Raw genomic sequence first — 20,341 nt, 5'->3', positions numbered from 1 at the left:
TGCCTCCTGAGTGCTGGGATTAAAGGCATGCACCACCACGCCTGATATGCTGATGTCTTTTTTTTTTTTATGTGAATAACTTGCCTGCATATAAGTACAGTCATGCAATGCCTGTGGAGGTCAGAAGAGGGCGCCTGATCTCTTGGAACTGGAATTACAGGTGGTTGGTAGCTACCATGAGAGTACTGGAAATTGAACCCAGGTCCTCTGCAAGAGCAGCCACTGCTTTTAACCACTGAGCCATCACTTTGGCCCCACAACTTGTATCTAAAAATAGGTAACTCCAGAAGATAGAAATTCTGGTTTAGATCTCCATCTTTATTCCTATTTGGTTCTGCACCAATAGCTTCTATATAAATAAATTGCAGAATGGTTTTTTAATTACAGGAAAATATCACATATTTTGTTACTCTTTGCCATACCATATATAGTACATCCATTTAAAATTCAGATATGGGAGCTGGAGAGATGGCTCAGTGGTTAAAAGCACTGACTGCTCTTGTGGAAGTCCAGGGTTCAAATCCCAGCACCCACATAGCAGCTAAAAAAAAATGTCCATTTAACTCCAGTTCCAGGGGATCTGAGACCCTCTTTCCTCCTCCACAGGCAGTGCATGACACTTGAATACATGCAGGCAATACGCTCATACACATAAAGTAAAAATAAATAAAATTTCAGGTACAGAGGAGCAGCGACTACATGGATTGGTTTTGTTTTGCTGTTAATTTCATATTTGCTTGCTATTTTTTTTTTAGTTCTGTTAGCTCTGCGTTATAGAAACTTTATTGTTCTTAATTGCTTCCCTGTATTTTGTATGTATATATGAGAGACAGTAAGCCATGTTTCTTGATACTTATTTGCTGTAAATTTTTTGACATGATGTCTAGGTGCAGTTGATAAACAGATTATGATTTTTGCCATTTTAAATTTTTAGATATTCTGGATAAAAGCATTTCAAACAGCCATTTAACGCAAAATGAAAGTGATTTTGTGCATATAGTATATGTGTGCATGGAGGTGTTTGTGCAAGTGTTTGTGCAGGTGGAGTCCATAGGCTTGTGGCACGTGTCTTCCTTGATCCCATACCACCTTATTTTTGTGAGACAAGGTCTCACTCAACCTAGAGCTCACCATCCTGCTAGGCTGGGAGGCCTGTCAGCAAGCCCCAGGGTCCGTCTGTCTCTACCTTTCCGATTCTGCCATTGCTGTTCGTGCATGCCTGGCTTTTCTTCCTGGGTACTAGGAATCTGAACTCAGGGCCTTGTGCTTGCATGGCAAACATTTTCTGACTTAGTCATCTCCCTAGCTCCACCCCCCCCCCCCCCCCCCCGCCAATTATTTTAAAACAACCACGTAACACTGCCCCAGTCCTTAGCTCTTGTGGAATAACTTAAAATGGGATAAGCCAACAGATGGGATAAACCTTAAGAAAAACTATTTGCAGGTAAACAAGTTAGGATAGAATTTGGAGTGCCTAAATGTATTTTAAAAAATAAGATCCTTTTGGTAAATAATTCAGAGGGGTCTCATAACTCCTTATTGGTAGTAGTTGAAAAGACAGAGTTGTTAGAAGTTTAATGTAACCTGAAAAAGCAACAAGGTAAGAAAAGCCTTCCCTCATGAAGTCAGAATTTCGAACATTGGTAACAGTTTACCCCTCATTTTTGTCGACCCTCCAGGTATATGACGGAAACAGTAGAACAATCAACTGATAAATTAGTGGAGGTTAACAGGTGGATGTATGACACCAATGTATGTGTCAGATCAGCTTGAAGTGTACAGAAAGAACATAGACTGTTGAAGAGAGCCCTGGACAGAGAGCGTGCATGGTCACAGCAACATCCCGTACAAAGTGGCATCAAAAGCTGCACTAAGTTGTATGTGGTGGTTTATGCCTGCAATTCCAGCACTTGGGAGGTATAGGCAGGAGAATCATGCATTCAAGCTGATCCTGGGCTACATATTGATGCCCTGCTTAAAATGTATGGAAGGAAAGCTATAGAACATTATGAGTCACACAAACCCAGCAGACATAACACACACAACCAAATTACTCATTTATACGATATACATGGGGACATTCTCTAGGATAAACCATGTATTAGACTTAACATCCCCCCCCCCCCGAGTTCTGAGGATAATGCTCAGAGCATTTTCACATAAATGCTCTTAAAATGAAGTTAGAAACACATCTCTAGTCAGTGGATAAAGAAATCACAAAAGAAATTATAAAATAGCTTGAGATCCACTAAAACAAGGCATAGCATAACTTTAATGTATAAGGTAATCTATAGCTTCAAATGCCTACATTAAAAAAAAAATCTCAAACCAGAATTGTACCCCACTTTAAGAAACTTTCAGAAAAAGGACTGGTAAGATGGCTCAGTGGTTAAGAGCACTGGTTACTCTTGCAGAAGACTCAGGTTCAGTTCCCAGCATCCACCTGGCAGCTGACATTCACCCATAACTCTGGTTCCTGGAGATCCAACACCCTCTTCTGACCGCCACTGGCATTGCATGACATTGGTGCACTTACTTAAATGCAGGCAAAACATTCATTTACATAAAATAAAAATAAAATACTTTAAAGAAAGAAACCAGGAAAAGATGAACAGATTTGCTTAAATGCATAGAGAAATAACATTATATATATATAAATAAAATAGTAAAGAAAAATGATAAAAATATCAGAAAAACCAAAAGTTGGTTTTTTTGGAAATATCAACAAGATTGATAAATTTTACTGCTGATTAAGTAATAAGACTTAATGGGGCTGGAGAGATAACTCAGCAGTTCAGAGCACCGGCAACTAACAATTGCAGTAATTCCAGTTCCAGGGCATCTGATACCCTCTTCTATCTCTGCAGGCATTGCACTGCATGGGTGTACTTAGACACATGCAGACAATGCACATAAAATAAAAATAATAGATTTTTTTAAAGAAATAAGACATCACTAATTGTGAATGATACAGGGGAATCACTTCCAACCTTATGGGAATAAAAGATTGTATGGGAAATCTGGTGAACAGTTTATATGCTGACAGATAACTTGAATGAAATAGGCTAATTCTTTGAATGGCATTAACTACCAAAAATTAACTGAGAAATATAGCTAAATAGGCCTATATTGTGAGTTGAATTGTGTCTACTCAAGATAGATGATATATATATGCATATGTATCTATATATAAAAATATATATACTGTCTTTATAGGAGTAGAGACTTGGAGAGACAGACAATACAGAGAGGGGAAAAGAACAAAAAAGGTGGAAGTGAGGGTTGAGTTACACTCCCTGAAACATAAGAATACCAAGGGTTGTCAGCAACCACCAGAAGGTAGTAGCAGCATGGAGAAACTTGTAGAACCCACAGAAAGGGAATAGTTACAAGCATACCTTGACTTTGGATTTCGACTACAGAACTGAGACTAAATCTCTCCTGTTTAAGCCAATTGTTTTATAGTAATGTATTAAAGCAGTCCTAGGAAACAGCACAACCTAGACCAGGTAAAAAGATTGAAAGTTCTTTTTTTTTTTTTTTTTTTCTCATCTTTTTGAGACAGGATCTCCCTGTGTTCCCAGCTTACCTGAACTCACTGTATAGACCAGGCTGGCCTTGAACTCACAGAGATCCACCTGCCTCTGCTTCCCGAGTGCTGGGACTAAAGGCGTGCACCACCATGCCCGGCATGAATTATAGTTCTTAAAAACTATTATCAAAGAAAAACCTTTTCCTTCTGGTTTTTGCCAGATATCTAAAGTATTAATACCAATTCTTAATTAACTTTTCCAGAGTATTAGAGAGAAGAACTTCTTGTATGGGTCCAGTATCATCTCAATAGATAACTTCCCCCCAAAAAGCATGTGACCAAAACTTTAAAAAAAAAAAAAAGAAAAGAAAAAAACCCAAAAGCCAGGAATAGGAATTCCCTCCACTTCAGCACAACTTCTTCCTACTATCAGTACTTACAGAGTCCTGCCTATGCTCAGTACTTCTGTTAACATTGTTCAGGAGATTCTAACTAGGATAGTTTTGTCAGTAAGAAGAAAGCCAATACCATCCAGATTGGGAAGGGCATGTGGATTAAAAGTTGATAGTCTACATAGAAAGTTCTAAGAAGTCTTTAAAACACAAGAACTAGGGGTGTAGCACAGTGGTTGAGCACTTGCCTAGCATGCAAGAAACTCTGGATTTAGTCCTCAGTACTGTTCTCACTCCCCCTCCACACACCCCAAGAAACAAGGGAGGAAATTCACAAATTCCAGGCTAGCCTGGACTGTATAACAAGAATCTGTTTCAAAACATCATTAGAATTATTAATAAATTCAGGAAGATTCAGAATGTAAAATCACTCTTTAAAAATAAATTTACTTCCATGATATTTAGTGCTGAAATATATGAACATGTGACTTTAAAGAAAATTTCACTTACACATAGAAAAGTACTTGGGAGTAAATTTAACAAAAGAAGTGTAAAGTTTGTACATTGTAAAGTATGAAACTTTTTTGGAAAGTAAATATATACATAGGCATATTTATGGATCAGAAAACTTAACACTGCTAAGATAACTTAAGTTCTTAGTGATACACAGGTACAAATGCCTTCTTAATCAAATTTTCAGTTGATTCAGCTTCTTTGTACATATGGATGAGCTGATCCTAAGTCTATATGAAATTCAAGAGACCCTGAGTAGCTAAAATGATTTTGTAGAAAAACAGGTTGAAAGGATTCACACCTCCCAGATTCAAACTTCAGAATTATAATGGTTAAAATATAACAGTACTAGTAATAAGGATAAAGATAATAAGGATAAGTACTGGGCATAAGAATAGATACATACATGAAGGAAATAGAGTTGAATGCCCCAAAGTAAAATATGTGTCCCATGACTTTCGACAAAGATCCCTAAACAATCCTATGGGGGAAAGAACAGGCATTTGAACAAAAGATGTTGGAACACCATACAGAAACTGAGGTTGGACCCCTCCTGTCCACAGTCACTTAGAATAGAGGTATGTCCTTTAGTTGCAGAACACTTGCTTAGCATGTGGGAGGCTCAGGGTTTGATTCCCCAACACCACAAAACAACAAGATGTAGATCATAGACCTAAAAGTGAACCTTTAAAAAGAAAGCCTTTTAGAAGAACACAAAAGAATCAATGTTCATGAGCTTAAATTAACCAGCATTCTAAAACATGACACCAGAAGCATAGTTGATAAACAGTTAAATTGAAATTCACTGAATGTAAAAACTTTAATGCCATGGTAGGCCTGGTGGCATAGTCCTGTGATTGCAGCTACTTGGGAGGCTGAGGCAACAAGATTGCAGATGTGAAGTGAGATTTTTGTCTCAAACTAAGAAGTATAAAGAAGGGCGCTGGTGAGATGGCTCAGTTGTTAAGAGCACTTGCTGCTTTTGCAGGGCACCAAAATTGGGTTCCCAGTACCTATATCAGTTGACTCATAACTCCCTATAACAGTAGCTCCTCCCAGGGGATCTGACACCCTCTTTTGGTCTCAGCAGGCACCTACTTGAGTGTTCAGGCACATATAAACACACATAAATCTTAAGGCCAGGTGTGATGACACATGCCTTTAATCCCAGCCCTTGGGAAGCGCTCTCTGGTCTCTATAGGCCAACTGGAGCTGCAGGATGGAGCTCATTGTAACCTCCACATACCTCCTATAGCATGTGTGTGAAAATACACATACACTAAATAAATAAATGTAATAAAATTACAAAATAAAAAGCATTCTGTCTCATTTGTTTGAACTCTGGCTATAGAATAATAGAATTCATAGATATTTGGATGTTTAAGGAAATAAAATTTAGTTTACTCATACATTTTGGGCATAACTCATAAGTGACAAACCAGTAAAAGGCATCCAGATTAGACATTTATACTTATTTTGCTTTTATACTTTTGGAAACAGTTTATTCTGACTTAAAAATGGTTGATTTTTGTTGTTGGCTTTTGTTTCATTTTGCAGTGCTGGGGCTAGAACCTGGTGCCTTGGAGATGTTCAGTTAGTATTCTGTCACTGAGCCACACAACCCCAGGCCTCAACCAAAGTTCTGAAGACCCAGGGGAATCTGAAATAAAAGGTCTTATTGAGATACTGCAGGTATCTCAGATAGTGAGATCAGGACCCTCAGGTGCCAGAAGGGCCTGGTAATAGGTTAAATACTGTGCAGATCAGAGCTCAGAGCATTTTGTATACCTGATTTAAAGTTTTTAGTATTTTGATTGTGTTATATTAATTTGTTTCATTCATCAGTAACATTTGTTTGCATCTGTGCTTTTGATTTTTGAATGGGGAAAGATTTTTGTACAAATATTTCACCCAATATTTTCGCAGGGACACTTAGTCGGTCTGGATGAACCAGCTTTGGGAGCTGGGCAAGAAGCTTTGCTTAAACAAGAGCACGCAAAAGTCATTCGATTCGAGAGGCAAGCAGAAGAGTTCCTCCATGCAGTCTTTTATAGAAAAGGTTGGTTTCTGTGACAACTGACACTTAGCATCTGCTTGTTTTATGTTAATCTCCTTCATTTCAATGTCATTTAAGTTATTCTTAAAATAGTTTTCTTTATTGATTATATACTGCTGTATTTCTTTGGTCACATTAAGTTTGGAATAAAGTTAAGACACTGCGTTGCCCTCTTTAGTTCTGAAGCGGGGGTAAATTTTAGTTAAATAGTTTAGGAAATTATGAAACTCTCTAAGTTTTTAAAGTCTTAGTAGTTCTGTATTCTTTTAGACCAGCTTTAGAAATAAAGAACGACTGTTTCAGTCACTAATAACTGTAAAGCCAGCTCCGTAAATTGAAATTCCAATCTGAAATTTCATTTGAAGATAAAATGTAGTTTTATCTTATATTTGTAAGCATTTTTCCATTGATTTAATCTTATTTCATTTAAGTTTTAACTTAATTAGGGAAATTTACTAATAAAACCTTCTTGCTTACATTTTGTATAGAATTTAATAGCTCCCTCTTGGGTTTTTCAGCATATCTTGCTGCTTGAAACTTGTTTTAAGAGGCTTGTTTTATATTTGTTTTGAAAAGCAAAAAAGATCTCTCCACAGACTTGTCCAACTCATGGCCCACTTAAAATACTAGGAGTTTGTTTATTTGTTTTTGCAACAGAGACGATGACAACATTGTATTGCGATATGAAAAGGTTGAACATTTGTGCATCAGTCTTGAGGTTGGAAATTCTTTGTAGAGCCATTCAATTCATTTCTTTATCCACAAAATATAACTACAATCAGCCATAGCCTTCAGGAAACTTCTTTATGATTCATACTCATTCATATTCCCCCCTCATTTTGAGATGGAATTTCTCTGTATACCCCTGGCTGGCTTAGAACTCACTGTGTAGACCAGACTGGCTCAAACTCACAGTGATCTACCTGTCCTAGCCTCCTGAGTGCTGAGATTAAAGGTTTGCACCACCACACCCAGCAAGTCTTTACTTTCAATAAATTCTGAATGGATTTGTATGCCTTATTTATACTTTTCCCTCTCCTCCTAAGGTAGAGATGATTATGATATGTTCTAAAAAAAAGTTTACTACAAGGCAGGCATGGTGGTAATCCAGTCAGGGAGTTGAGATAGGAAGATGTTGAATTCTAGGTCAGCCTGGACTAAGAGAAAGAAAAAGTTCTTTTCAAACTACTGATAATCTTGACTTCACTTTATCATTTCCTGAAGTGCCCAGAGTTCCTTTTAAAGTTACTTTTATTAGCATTTAATTACTTTATTAAAGTAGTTAATATTTAAGGTGTAAACTATAGTTTATTAACCAAATTTGTTAACAGTTAACTCTTCTATGTGTATAAGTATTTTGACTACATGTATATAAATGCACCACATATGTGTAAGGCCTGTGGAAGCCACAAGAGGTGTTGGATCCCTTGGGACTGGAGTTGCAGATGAGTGCTGGGAACTGAACCCAGGTCCTCTGCAAGAGCAGCCATTACGCCTAACCACTGAGCCATCTCTCCAGCCCCCTATAGTTACTCTCTTTTAAGATACACACACACACACACACACACACACACACACACACACACACACAGTGTCATTGGTCTATATGTTGTTTTTAAAATACTATTTTTTATTTTATGTGTCTGTGTTTATTGCCTGCTTGCGTATAAGTGTACCCATGTTGTGCTGTGCCCATAGAGGTCAGAAGAGGGTGTTGGATCCCCTGGAACTGGACGGTTGTTAGCCATCATGTGGGTGCTGGGAATTAAATCCTGGTCCTCTGCCAGAGTAGCCAGTGCTCTTAACCACTGAGCCATCTCTCCATCCAGTGGTCTATATGTTGTTATATAAACATAAAGTCTTATGTGTTTATAATATAAAAATAGGAACCCCTGCCAGGCATGGTGGTGCACGCCTTTAATCCCAGCACTCAGGAGGCAGGGGCAGGCGGATCTCTGTGAGTTCAAGGCCAGCCTGGTCTCCATAGTGAGTTCCAGGACAGCTGGGGCTACAGGGAGACGCTGTCTCAAAAAGACCAAAAAAAAAAAAAAAGGAACTCCTCTTCCTAATAGACATTCTTTTATTTATTACTTTTATGTGGATGGGTATATTGCTTGCATGTATGTAAGTGCACCCATGTCATGCAATGCCCATGGAGGTCAGAAGAGGGTGTCAGATCCCCTGGAACTAAGAGTTATGGTCTGTTGTTAGCCACCATGTGGGTGCCGGGAATCAAACCTGGGTCCTCTGTAAGAGCAGCCACTGACCCATCTCTGCAGACCCCCCTAGAAAGACAGTCTATCTTACTTTCCGTAGTCCCCATACATTGTCCTGGAGGAATACCTTAAAAGTTCCTACCAGCTTTTGGGCACATAATGTCTGCAGTAGGAATTCTTATTTTGGCATTGGTTTTAGGATTTCAAGAGACGTGAATCCTTGGAAATTTTTTTATAACTTAAGGTTGTGTATTTTGGTCATACACTGGTATGAAAAGCTCAGAAAAAGTAACTATTTCTTTGAAATTGTAAGTTCTTCCCCTTGTTCTATATATTAATATTAGGAATTTTTGATATTATCAAATATCTAAAAATATCTCAAAAATGGAAATATCTCAAAAATGGACATTGCATCCTATTGCCAAAAATGCTCATTATCCACGAAGATGGCCGAAAATCTTTTCTGAAGGGAGTTTTTATAACTCTTAAGGTTGAGTTTCTCTTATCTTAAATGCTTAGGATGGTTTTTTTAGGTTTCAGATTTTGAAATCTTTGTATGGACTTTACCAGTGAAGGAACCCTAGTCCAGAAACCCAGAATCCAGACTTATTTAATCCAACACCTTTTGGTGCAATTTCAGAGCATTTTGGATTTCAGATTTTCAGATTAAATATGTTCAACTTTAATTCAGGTGCTTGAATTTATTCCTTTGTATCCAGCTGTTGTAAAGTAAATATTTTAAGTAATTATGCAGGAATTTTGTGTAGCTAAGTAGAAATGTAGATGCTATAAAAGTAAGGACTCTTAACAACTTCTGAGCCGTATACTTTTCATAATTATAATCACATTCTTTTTTAGCCTCCTTTTTTTTTACCTGTTTTAAAATTTTTGATAATTTTCTAAAAGTAATTTGAATTTTAAAATATATAACTATGGTGTAACAGTTATGTGTTTTTCTCTAGTTTTGTTGTTTTTATTTGACTCAGTTATGAGTGTTTCCCTAGGCATGGCCATAATTACAGAATATACATTTTTAAGTAAATCAAAGAATGAATGCATTCAGGAAACGTTCAGAAGATGTAGAAGTTTAAATGGCAGAGATGTCATTCACAGACATTGTATATTTTGTCTGATGGTTGTGGTATTCATTCAAGCAAAAGGCAAAATATACCATTGGATTTTAAACCTCAATGGCAGCAATTTATGGTCTTTAAACTTACCACAAAGCTCTTTAATGCTATTATTAATACTAGATAAACAGAGACATCACATAAATTATTTCATTTTGCTCCCATCTGGAAATTTTCCTCTTTATTGCATATTCTCATGAGGCAGAAGATGCCACTAAAATACTGAAATTTTATATAATTTTTTTATAATCTTTTATATGGAGATTATATGCTATGTAGGGGACCCCAATAGAACTTACTCCTACAAGTTGTCCCCTGACCTCCACACATGCCATCACACATACACAGGTAAAAAGAAAGTTCAGTGGCTAGGGATATTTTTAACGGTACCATATGTCTAAAATGTTTATTAAAACATGAGACAACACTGTCATCAGTTGTAAGAACTGAATCTTCATTAGCTACCCTTTCTCATAAACCATTTACAATACTAAGTCTATATTTATAGAGGAAAATTAGAGTTATAAATACATCTTAGGAAGACAGAAGCTTTCTAGGTAGAGCAAGTCTTGAAAGAATTAAATAAATGGTGTCACTTTATGAGCATCTGCTGATAGTGAGCATTGTTCCTCACAGGGAAAAAGGTTTGTTTGGGGCCTTGCAAGGTTTTGAGGATTTTCTATTGTGGAGGTTTTATATTTTAGTAGTAATAGAAATCGTTTTTTCCTTTAACTTTATAAATCAACTTCTACAGTTTCTCACATTTCAAAAATATTGCAGTGTTTATTTGCCTTTCTATATAATCTTCAAAACAAACAAGGAAACTAAAGTTTTCTTAGAATTTTTGTAAAGGCCATAGACATACCTTGGGGAGTTAAGGGCACAGGTAGAACAGTAAGTTAGGAGAAGAGTTTTTGTTTTCTGTTTGTTTCTTTGTTTGTTTTTGATCTTTTTGAGACAGGGTCTCCCTGTAGCCCCAGTTGTCATAGAACTCACTATGTAGACCAGGTTGGCCTTGAACTCACAGAGATCCGCCTGCCTCTGCCACCACGCCCAGCAGGAGAAGAGTTTTTATCAGTAACTACCTATACAAACATAACTCACTGTTCTCTCATTTTTAAGGCATTATTTGGTAATTGGTTTGACTGTTGCATTTATTAAATAAAGCAAGCAGACACTTTGCACCAGGAAAAGTTAGGGATACAAAAATAGACACAGTACCTGTATCATTACAGAAATATGAGAATAGATTTATATAGATCATTTTCCCCTTGTATTGTAGCCCATATCAACTTGAAGGCCTTTTCCTATTCTAAAAGTCATTAAGTTCATGCTCTTTATTTTAAACTTAACATTGACTAAACATCGATTACTTAAGTGTTTAATTCATTACTTTCCTAACTGTTCTGTAAATGTTGGCAGAGTATGCTTAACATATAGAAAACGTATGGTTTCCAGTTTTTGAGATTTGACATTTAAACTCCCAACTCAGGAGTTCTAAACCCATGGTTTCCAGACCAGCAGCAGCTAAGAACTTGTTAAGAATCCATTTCTTAAGACCACAGTAGAACCACTAAAACTCTGCGGGCAGGACTCAGCAATCTACTTTTATGTGGATTTTAAAATAAAATCATAGATCCTGAAGTTAAATATTTTATACATAGTTTTGTTATGCCATCGGTCATTATTAACAGGAAATAAATTAAGCACTCATGAATTCAGTAATTCATACTTAAAAATTTTGAGGAGACAGCTGACGGAAAATCTAGGGGAAGCATGATGTTATCTGTAGATGTTAACAAGAAAGTGATTATTTCATGAGAGAAGGTTTTTGTATTTCTATATCAGGTAAGTGGTTCTTACCCCTCAAGATACACTATTTGTTATCCCTTTATTTACTTTCATAATCCTAGGGGGGGGAAATGTTTAGAAATATTTATATGGAAATTTTACTTTCAGTAATCTACAACTCAAAAGCTTAATATAAATCAAATGAAAAATACTATTGTTAGGATACTAGGTTTTTAAGAAAGACTAAAATGAAGCTTTATGTTTTCTTGAAAGCTATCTTTTTTTCTTAGTACATTGTCAGACTTTAAAAGTTAATAAATCTTTGTTTACAGATAGTCCCTGGGTCTCCGACCCCAATATTCCCCTAGTGGCCCGTGAGATCATGCAGCGAATGATCCAACAATTTGCTGCTGAATATACCTCAAAAAATAGCTCTACTCAGGACCCCAGCCAGCCCAATAGCACAAAGAACCAAAGCCTGCCGAAAGCATCTCCAGTCACCACTTCTCCCACGGCTGCAACTACACAGAACCCTGTGCTCAGCAAACTTCTCATGGCTGACCAAGACTCACCTCTGGACCTTACTGTCAGAAAGTCTCAGTCAGAACCTAGCGAACAAGGTATGGTTTGATGTCGTGATCTCCTCTATCCAATCAGAAAACTTTAATTGAGGGAGAAAAAAATTACTTGGAAATAGGGTTCCAGTGGCAATAAGGAAGAAGCTAATGTTATTCTAGCTGGGCACGATGACATTGCCTGTCATGGGAGGCTGAGACCAGAACCTCACTTGAGCCTAGGGGAGCAAGGCCAACCTGGGCAACATAGTAAAACCTTGTCTTTTAAAAACATGATTCTTCCTGGGCGTGGTGGTGCACGCCTATAATCCCTATAAGCACTTGGGAGGCATAGGCAGTCAGATCTCTGAGTTCGAGGCCAGCCTGGTAAGCCTAGTGAGTTACAGGCCATCTGGGGCTACAGGGTGACCCTGTATCAAAAAAATTAAAATAAAAAAATAAAAATGTGATTCTTAAATTGTTCCTGATCACACAGTGATAGAGAGGTACAGAGTTATTACAGCCTTAACCATCAGCTATAATGGTGATTGATGCACCACTGAAGAAAGTCAGGTGGTTGGTTACACTTGTTATTGATCTTTAAATTAACATGATCTTAATATAAGCGTTTTTTGCTTTCTAAAATAATAGATTAACTATGAAAAAACAAATTTTTCCTCTTATCCTTGGTGCTTTAGAATTAACACCTATCTTAGAAAAATGCCTTTATCCTATAAGTTATACTCTACAAATGAGGTAAGGAAAACATAGTTTCAAATAAGAATATTAGTATTACGTATAAAAGAGAAAATAATAGAATACTCTTTAGGTTGTTAAGTGTCATATATACACACATACTGCATTTTGGAAATAGCCTTAAGGTGTTCCCAAAAATTTTTTGGAAGGCACAAATTTGCAAAAAAAATGAGGAAGGTGAGCAGTTTTATTAAGCAAATGTTTCTTGAGTCTCTGAAAAGCTTACCATCTTAAGCAGATTCACTGATCCTGTTGCTTTGTGATCTCGTTTGACTTTTAGTTTCACAAAGATGCTATCAGCATTTCAGCTTAGCTACTGTTTGAACCTCTACAAATAACTAAATTGGTGGTATTTTAAATAAGAATTTGTCATCAAAATTTTATACCGTAGCAGAAAAGTTATGCATGGGTTTATTGGTGATAAATATGTCTTAGTTTTGGAAAGAAATTTAATTTTCTAAAAGAATTTCTTCAGAGGACTTTATTTTTCTTATTCTAAGTAATTTACACAAAATTTCCACTTAATTGACTGGCTTTAGTTGCTTAGTAAAAAAATGTATTTGGGTAGGTTTCCTTTGATTCTTTACCCTTCTTTCCCTGTTGAGATGTGGTGAACAGTGAACAAAACACCTAAATTCTGGGAAAGTCCCACACAGGAGCCCTCTTAGTTACTGCATTCACACTGACCAATGCACCTTTGGTTATCATACTTGCAAAGTTTTGTCTTTCCTGTTTTATTGGGAATTGTTTACTAGAAAATGACAGTTTTCACTAAAAATCTCTTTGCTCTAGATAGATTTATAGCAGAATGGCAGCATGAGGGGTGAGTGTTTAAAGTGTTACTAATGGAGATTTATAGCATACAATGATTGCACTGAGTCTACCTGTTGGTAGCTAGTGTTAAAAGATAACTTGTGGGGGCTGGAGAGATGGCTCAGCAGTTAAAAACATTGACTGTTCTTGCAGAAGACCCGGGTTCGAGTCCCAGCAGCCACATGGCAGCTAACACCTGTCCATAACTCCAGTTCCAGGGGATCCAACAGCCTTTTCTCTCCTCTGCGGGCATTGCACGATACGGGTGCACTTTCATACATGCAGGCATAACACTCATACACATAAAATAATAAATGAATTTTTTTTAAAGATAACTTGTGTTGATAGCATAATTGTAACAAAAGAAATGTGAATTACATGATAGAATTATAGTATGTAGACTTTAAATGAAGCAAAATTTAAAAGTATTCCCCTAATGAATTCTGGTGTTTTCAACAATATTCCTAATATTTTTAGCAGTAGATTTTAAGTGTTTCCTATCTTACAAGAAAAATTAGCTGTTTGATTTCAAGTTCTCTAAATAATATTATCTTTGCTTTAAAATAGTCTAAGCACTTTTTTTAGGTTTCTACTTGAGTACTAGATATCTAGTAGATACTAATTAGTTCTATAAGATTACAGTTGTATTTGTAGAGGTGTTAATGACTTAAAGACAAACTTGCTGAGGATGAGCTTTTTAAATTTATATTTAGGTTCAGTTTTATTTCTAACAGTCTGGAATGGGGAAGTGAAGTGGGGAGGTACAGTGTCCTCAGATGCAAGTTCTAAGAGTTTATCTAGGACTTATTTTTGACATAGCTAGATATGAAGCTTTTCCTGCTCTTCAGCTGAAAATTAGTCAGAAACATTGTACATTATCTTTCTTGTTAATTTTAAACAAAATGACAACTTTGAAAGTTTTCAAAAAGTTTTAAATTTGAGATTTCATTATAGATATGTCTTCTAGGGGAAATAGCTGAGGAAAAGGAAGTCTTTAATTCTGTGTGCTAATAACACAAATTTGTGATTCGGTCTAGCCTTTAGGTGATATTTCCAGACTTTTACCATAGTAAGACTGCTTCATTTTTCTTTCCGAACTTTGAACACTGATTTTAAAATACCTTCCTAATTAAAAAAATAAAAAAGCTTTGCCTTTACAAATTTTAGCATTTGAACTTTGAATTTGCAATTTTTTTTCAAAAGGTTGAGCTCATATACATTTTTAGTTTTTTTTTGTATTAAAAGATAATTAGAATACACACAAATTATAAGCTATTAACAACTGATTCATCCTACAGACTATATTGTTGTGTGTGTGTGTGTGTGTGTGTGTGTGTAATTCAACCATATGAAATCATTTAAAAATAATTTTTCATCTTTTACACTATTTTCACTTTTCTTTTGTTCCATTAGCAAAATATTTAATCCTTAGAGATGCTAAGTACAATATGCTTTGCTAAATTTGTCTTTTGGGAGAAATATATCTTGATTTTTTTAAGGAAATTTTAATGACTCAATAATGACAAATATATCTAACTTAGTTGTCATGGCCTGCTTCTTCGTTTTTAGTGTAATCAGTTCACATTTGCTTCCATTCTTAATGTCCTCAGGTGTTTCTTTGTGTCTCTACAGACGGTGTACTTGATTTATCCACTAAGAAAAGTCCATGCGTTAGCAGCACTTCCCTGAGCCATTCACCAGGCTGCTCCAGTACTCAAGGGAACGGGTAAGGGAAATCATTTTAGCCCTCCACAATTTCATATAGATAATTCATCAAAGACGAATCAACAGTCTCCCTGAACATTCTAAAATTTTACCCTTCAGATTAACGATCTTACAGGTGAGCCTTTTACCAAAAATTACTCAGTTCATTGATAAAAGTATATTTGTTCAATCTAGAATTGGCTAGTGTAGATCAATTTTGTCAGTACATGTAGTAAGTAAGCATGAATATGACAAGAATATGCTTTGAGGCCTTTGTTGTTAAGTGTTTTGGAGTGTGGAAACTATGCTAAATAATTGCAAAGTTTAGATATAAAGACAGTATTATCTGTGCTCAAGCTGTCGAATGAAAATTGGGCTCCAGTATTTCACTTGGTATCCCTAGTGAGATGTGTGTTATGTGTGTTCAGTTTTCTTTGTTTTGTTTTGGTTTTGGTTTTATTGGTTTTTTATTTGAACTGCTGTTTTAATTCCATGGCAGTTCAGAAATGTGATTGTATGTATTTTTTGCTTTAATATATGAGAAGATTGTAGATGTAGATGGATAACCATCCTGCATTGCAAAAACAGTACATGCTCAGCTTGACAACTCTTAATGAACTACAGTGAATTCTGTGATCATTTAGTATTATAGTGTAAGAATTGTATGTATCTAGTAACCATTTGACAAGGCAGATGTCAATAAACACACTTAGACACTATATTGGAAAATTGTTGTAACCAAAACCTAACGCCATCGAGATAGGAAAATAACTTCGGCAATTTAAATTAGTTGATATTTATGTGTATTTCATTTTATAAGACTATTGATATGGGGAGATTTTTAGATATTAAAAGATCAAGTAGGCAGTAAATGGACTTAACCTTTTCCAACTTACTCTTAATTGCCTTCAAATTGAAAGATTCCTCTACTGACTTCTAAAAATTTCCTTGTATTTTCTCTAAAATTCCTTTGTTTTCCTTTTTCCCTTACTCTGTTCAGTCTAAAAACATCAGTCCATCTTTGTATAGTTTGAGTTGACATTTTTTTTTCAGGCTCTCATTGTGTGTAGACTAAATATGGGGCAATATGTTCCCAAATCATTTGGTTCCCATTTCTATACCAAAACTACTTGAGTTATGACAATTGTCTATCTAGTAGAAGCCCGAATACAATTTACACAAACGAATCCTTGTTTAAGAGTCACCTTGATCTTGGCTACCAGGTTCATGTGTTACATTGTTCAAGTTGCTGTTTGTTCCTCTGAATGGGAAGTGTTTTCTACGTGGTTTTGTCTTGTGGAAGACAAATGCACAGCAGCACTGCCAGTCTTTCAGTTGAGTATTTAGTGTTACTGTGTTATTGGTGGCAGTAGTCTCTGTAAAGCTTGGGAGAGGATAGCTGGTTTGTTATTATTTCTGCAAAATTCTTTAGGGCTTCACTGATAGAATCATTCCCTTGGGAATGCTTTGCTAACTGCCAGTCTTAAGATCAACAACACATCTTTATTATGAATCAAAACCTTATGAATTAGAGGCTGGGGAGATGGCTCAGTTACTGAAGTGCTTGCCACACAAACATAAGGACTTGAGTTTGTATACCCATCACCCACAGGTGGCAGGGCTGCTGAGTCTGTAACCCCACTGCTGGGGAGGGGACAGAATGAGACAGAAAGATTCCTGGAGGTCATTGATCAGCCAGCCTACCTGAATCAGTGAGCTCCAGCTTCAGTGAATAACCCTATCTCAAAAAATAAGGAGAGAGACTGAGGAAAGAAGAGTCCTGACATAACACACACACACCCTACCACCATCACCATCATCTTACTAATTAACTGTGTGTAATTGACTTTGAACATTATTTCGCCATAACCATTTGATATTTCAAGAAGAGTTTTTCTTACAGAAAATCCATGCAAAGTTATTTATACCTTTGATAATACTTGCTTTGAATATAAGTTAAAAACAAATTTTGGGGGAAAAATAAAATGTTACTTTGAAGAGTCTGTAATAGTCCTGCATCTACCTACAACCAGTAGGGTTTTTTAAATGAAGAAATGTGGTAAGTTACAATGTGCTGAGTCTTGATTTCTCTTGACTTCCTTCCCCCACCTTAGGACCGATTGCCATATACATCTTTACCCCAAGGAATATAAGAAATGTCATTTGGAATTGTTTGATTTTTAATGATAAACGTTAACTTGTTTGTGGGATAAATGAACATTATATATGGGTTCCACCAGTGTAAATGTTTCCAGCTTTTTAGCTAGTTGTCATGAATGTTGACTACATTGCATTAAATAAATAATTTGGCTTACTCTTTTATTACTGTGCTTGTTTAGTGGTAACGTCACATTGGTAACAATTCTGTATAAATACATGGAGACTAATGATTACTTTGTAATTAAGGTGCTATTTTCAGACAGTTGCGCGAAATCTTTTCTCCGAAAATTTGTGAACCCAACCAGAGACCAGCCAACAGGTTTTATTTTTCTTTGCCCAAAAAGCTCCTGTTTTTTTTGTTGTTGGTTTTTTTTTTTTTTTCCTTTTTCCTTTTTGTGAACAAGTTTTAAAACTAACTGCCAAGACCATGTGTTTTGTTTTTTTTTTTAATTTTAGAGAAAAATAAATAAATAACACAAAGTGATGTTACCCAAGCAAGGCCTTCTAATAAAGGAGTGGTCCCCTCACCCATCCCTCCCTACCTGTGCAAGTCCTGCTCACATCAGTTTCCTTCCATCCAATTAGGCGACCTGGGAGACCCAGCCAGTACCGCCCAGACGGACTTCGGAGTGGTGATGGGGTACCTCCAAGAAGCTTACAGGATGGAACCAGGGAAGGTTTTGGACACTCCACATCACTCAAAGTTCCACTGGCTCGATCCCTGCAGATTAGTGAAGAACTACTGAGCAGAAACCAATTGTCCACAGCTGCCAGCCTTGGGCCATCTGGATTACAGAATCATGGACAACACTTAATATTATCCAGGGAAGCCTCTTGGGCAAAACCTCATTATGAATTCAACCTCAGCCGTATGAAGTTCAGGGGAAATGGTGCACTCAGCAACATCAGTGACCTTCCTTTTCTTGCAGAAAACTCTGCCTTTCCAAAAATGGCACTTCAAACGAAACAAGATGGAAAAAAGGATGTGAGCCATTCGTCTCCTGTAGATTTAAAGATACCACAAGTTCGAGGAATGGATCTTTCTTGGGAGTCTCGCACTGGTGATCAGTACAGCTATAGCTCTTTGGTAATGGGTTCACAAACGGAGAGCGCGCTTAGTAAAAAATTAAGGGCTATTCTTCCAAAACAAAACAGAAAAAGCATGTTAGATGCTGGACCTGATTCTTGGGGCTCAGATGCTGAGCAGTCTACCTCTGGACAGCCATATCCCACATCGGATCAAGAAGGAGACCCTGGCTCCAAGCAGCCTCGGAAGAAAAGAGGGCGTTACAGACAGTACAACAGTGAGATACTGGAGGAAGCAATCTCAGTGGTTATGAGTGGAAAAATGAGTGTTTCCAAAGCTCAGAGTATTTATGGGATTCCCCACAGTACACTGGAGTACAAAGTAAAGGAGAGGCTGGGCACTTTGAAAAACCCTCCAAAGAAAAAGATGAAATTAATGAGGTCGGAGGGGCCAGATGTTTCTGTAAAGATTGAGTTAGATCCCCAGGGAGAGGCAGCACAAAGTGCAAATGAATCAAAAAATGAGTAGGAATACTGTAGAGTGCCAATTACTGTACACACTGGGTGAGCACTACTGCATCATTGCTCAGCTGTCATGCGTGCACCCAACTTCATCACTGTGACACTTGTCTCTCTGCAGGTTTTGCATTGACTTGTGTGTACAGAGGTGAAAAAGTGCGTTCTGAATGTTGCATATTTTAAATTTCCATGTGCAGTATGGCTCGGAATATTGTTTGGCCTTTTGCATGTTTCTCTACAAAAAGAGAATTGAGTTACCTCACAGAGACCAGATAACGTGGAAGTGGACTCCTTGCCTGTAGAGCCTGCATGCTTTTATTTCTTTTTTTCCCTTAAGTTATGTTTGCCTTTACTTAAAAAAACAAAAACAAAAAAGAGGAAAAAAAAAAAAAAAAGCCCCATTTAGAGATCACCTCTGTCATACTAGGGGCTTTATCATTGCAAATTGGAAAGCCATCTTAAAATGTCAACATTTTCTTCTATGATTCAACTAATTGAAGGATTAAACTAAAAGAAAACTAAGAAAATGAACCTTTGAATTTAAGAAATTTTCTTTACTCAATGATAAATACTTATTTGGGTCATTTATAATAATACTTTATCATTTTCTTCTCACTCTTACATTTTACTTCAGGAATTAGCAATGTATTTAGTGCTCACCCAGAGGGGAAGGAGGTGGAAAATGTGCACACACTACCTTCAGAAATGTTTCAGTTAATTATGTTGAACACTACCTTTGCTGTAATTTCATTTGAGATTTTCTAAGGGTAGAATTTGGTCTCACCAACAAGTGAGAATATAGCCTTATCTCATGGAGGACGAGCTCCCTTCTTACTCAGGAGCAGTCAGGGTACATTACATAAAACGATGGAGGATGCCTCATTTTAGCAAACTGTTTCTTTGTATTTTTCAATGCTTTTACGGAACTGATCATAAACTAACAAAGAAAAGAATTGTTTCAGCCTTTAGTTTAAACTAGTCAAGATATGTTTATTGGGGATGAAAGAAGTAGAGAAAGCAATGTGTATAAATAATTATGACTTAGCTAAAATGATACGTAGATTTTGCAGCCTCAATAATACCTACATTGATGAAGGATCTAAGTTTTTGGTGAGAGAAAAGCAACACAATCCCAAGGTAACCTAATACGATTAGGTTGCAGGTCAATTCTAATAATAG

The 20,341-nt window shown here is 36.6% G+C and overlaps 1 protein-coding gene across 3 annotated transcripts in view; it reads left to right on the top strand.

The window, feature by feature from the left end:
• Positions 1-20,341, top strand: part of Lcor (ligand dependent nuclear receptor corepressor) — a 130,448-nt gene that overhangs the window by 86,702 nt on the left and 23,405 nt on the right. For 2 of the 3 annotated variants that reach the window (XM_029563046.1, XM_029563047.1), the window contains 3 exons: positions 6,364-6,496; positions 11,963-12,250; positions 15,386-15,479. In XM_029563046.1, the coding sequence (XP_029418906.1) occupies positions 12,013-12,250; positions 15,386-15,479 (332 nt within the window). In that variant the 5' untranslated portion in view covers positions 6,364-6,496; positions 11,963-12,012. Of the gene's footprint in view, positions 1-6,363; positions 6,497-11,962; positions 12,251-15,385; positions 15,480-18,202; positions 20,331-20,341 lie in introns of those variants that run through there. The other variant, XM_017797861.2, reaches the window with a different exon arrangement.

The sequence above is a fragment of the Nannospalax galili genome, unplaced genomic scaffold (genome assembly GCF_000622305.1).
Source record: "Nannospalax galili isolate Female #2095 unplaced genomic scaffold, S.galili_v1.0 scaffold875, whole genome shotgun sequence".
NCBI classification, from domain to species: Eukaryota; Metazoa; Chordata; class Mammalia; order Rodentia; family Spalacidae; genus Nannospalax; species Nannospalax galili.
This window is presented reverse-complemented; position numbering and strand designations above follow the sequence as displayed.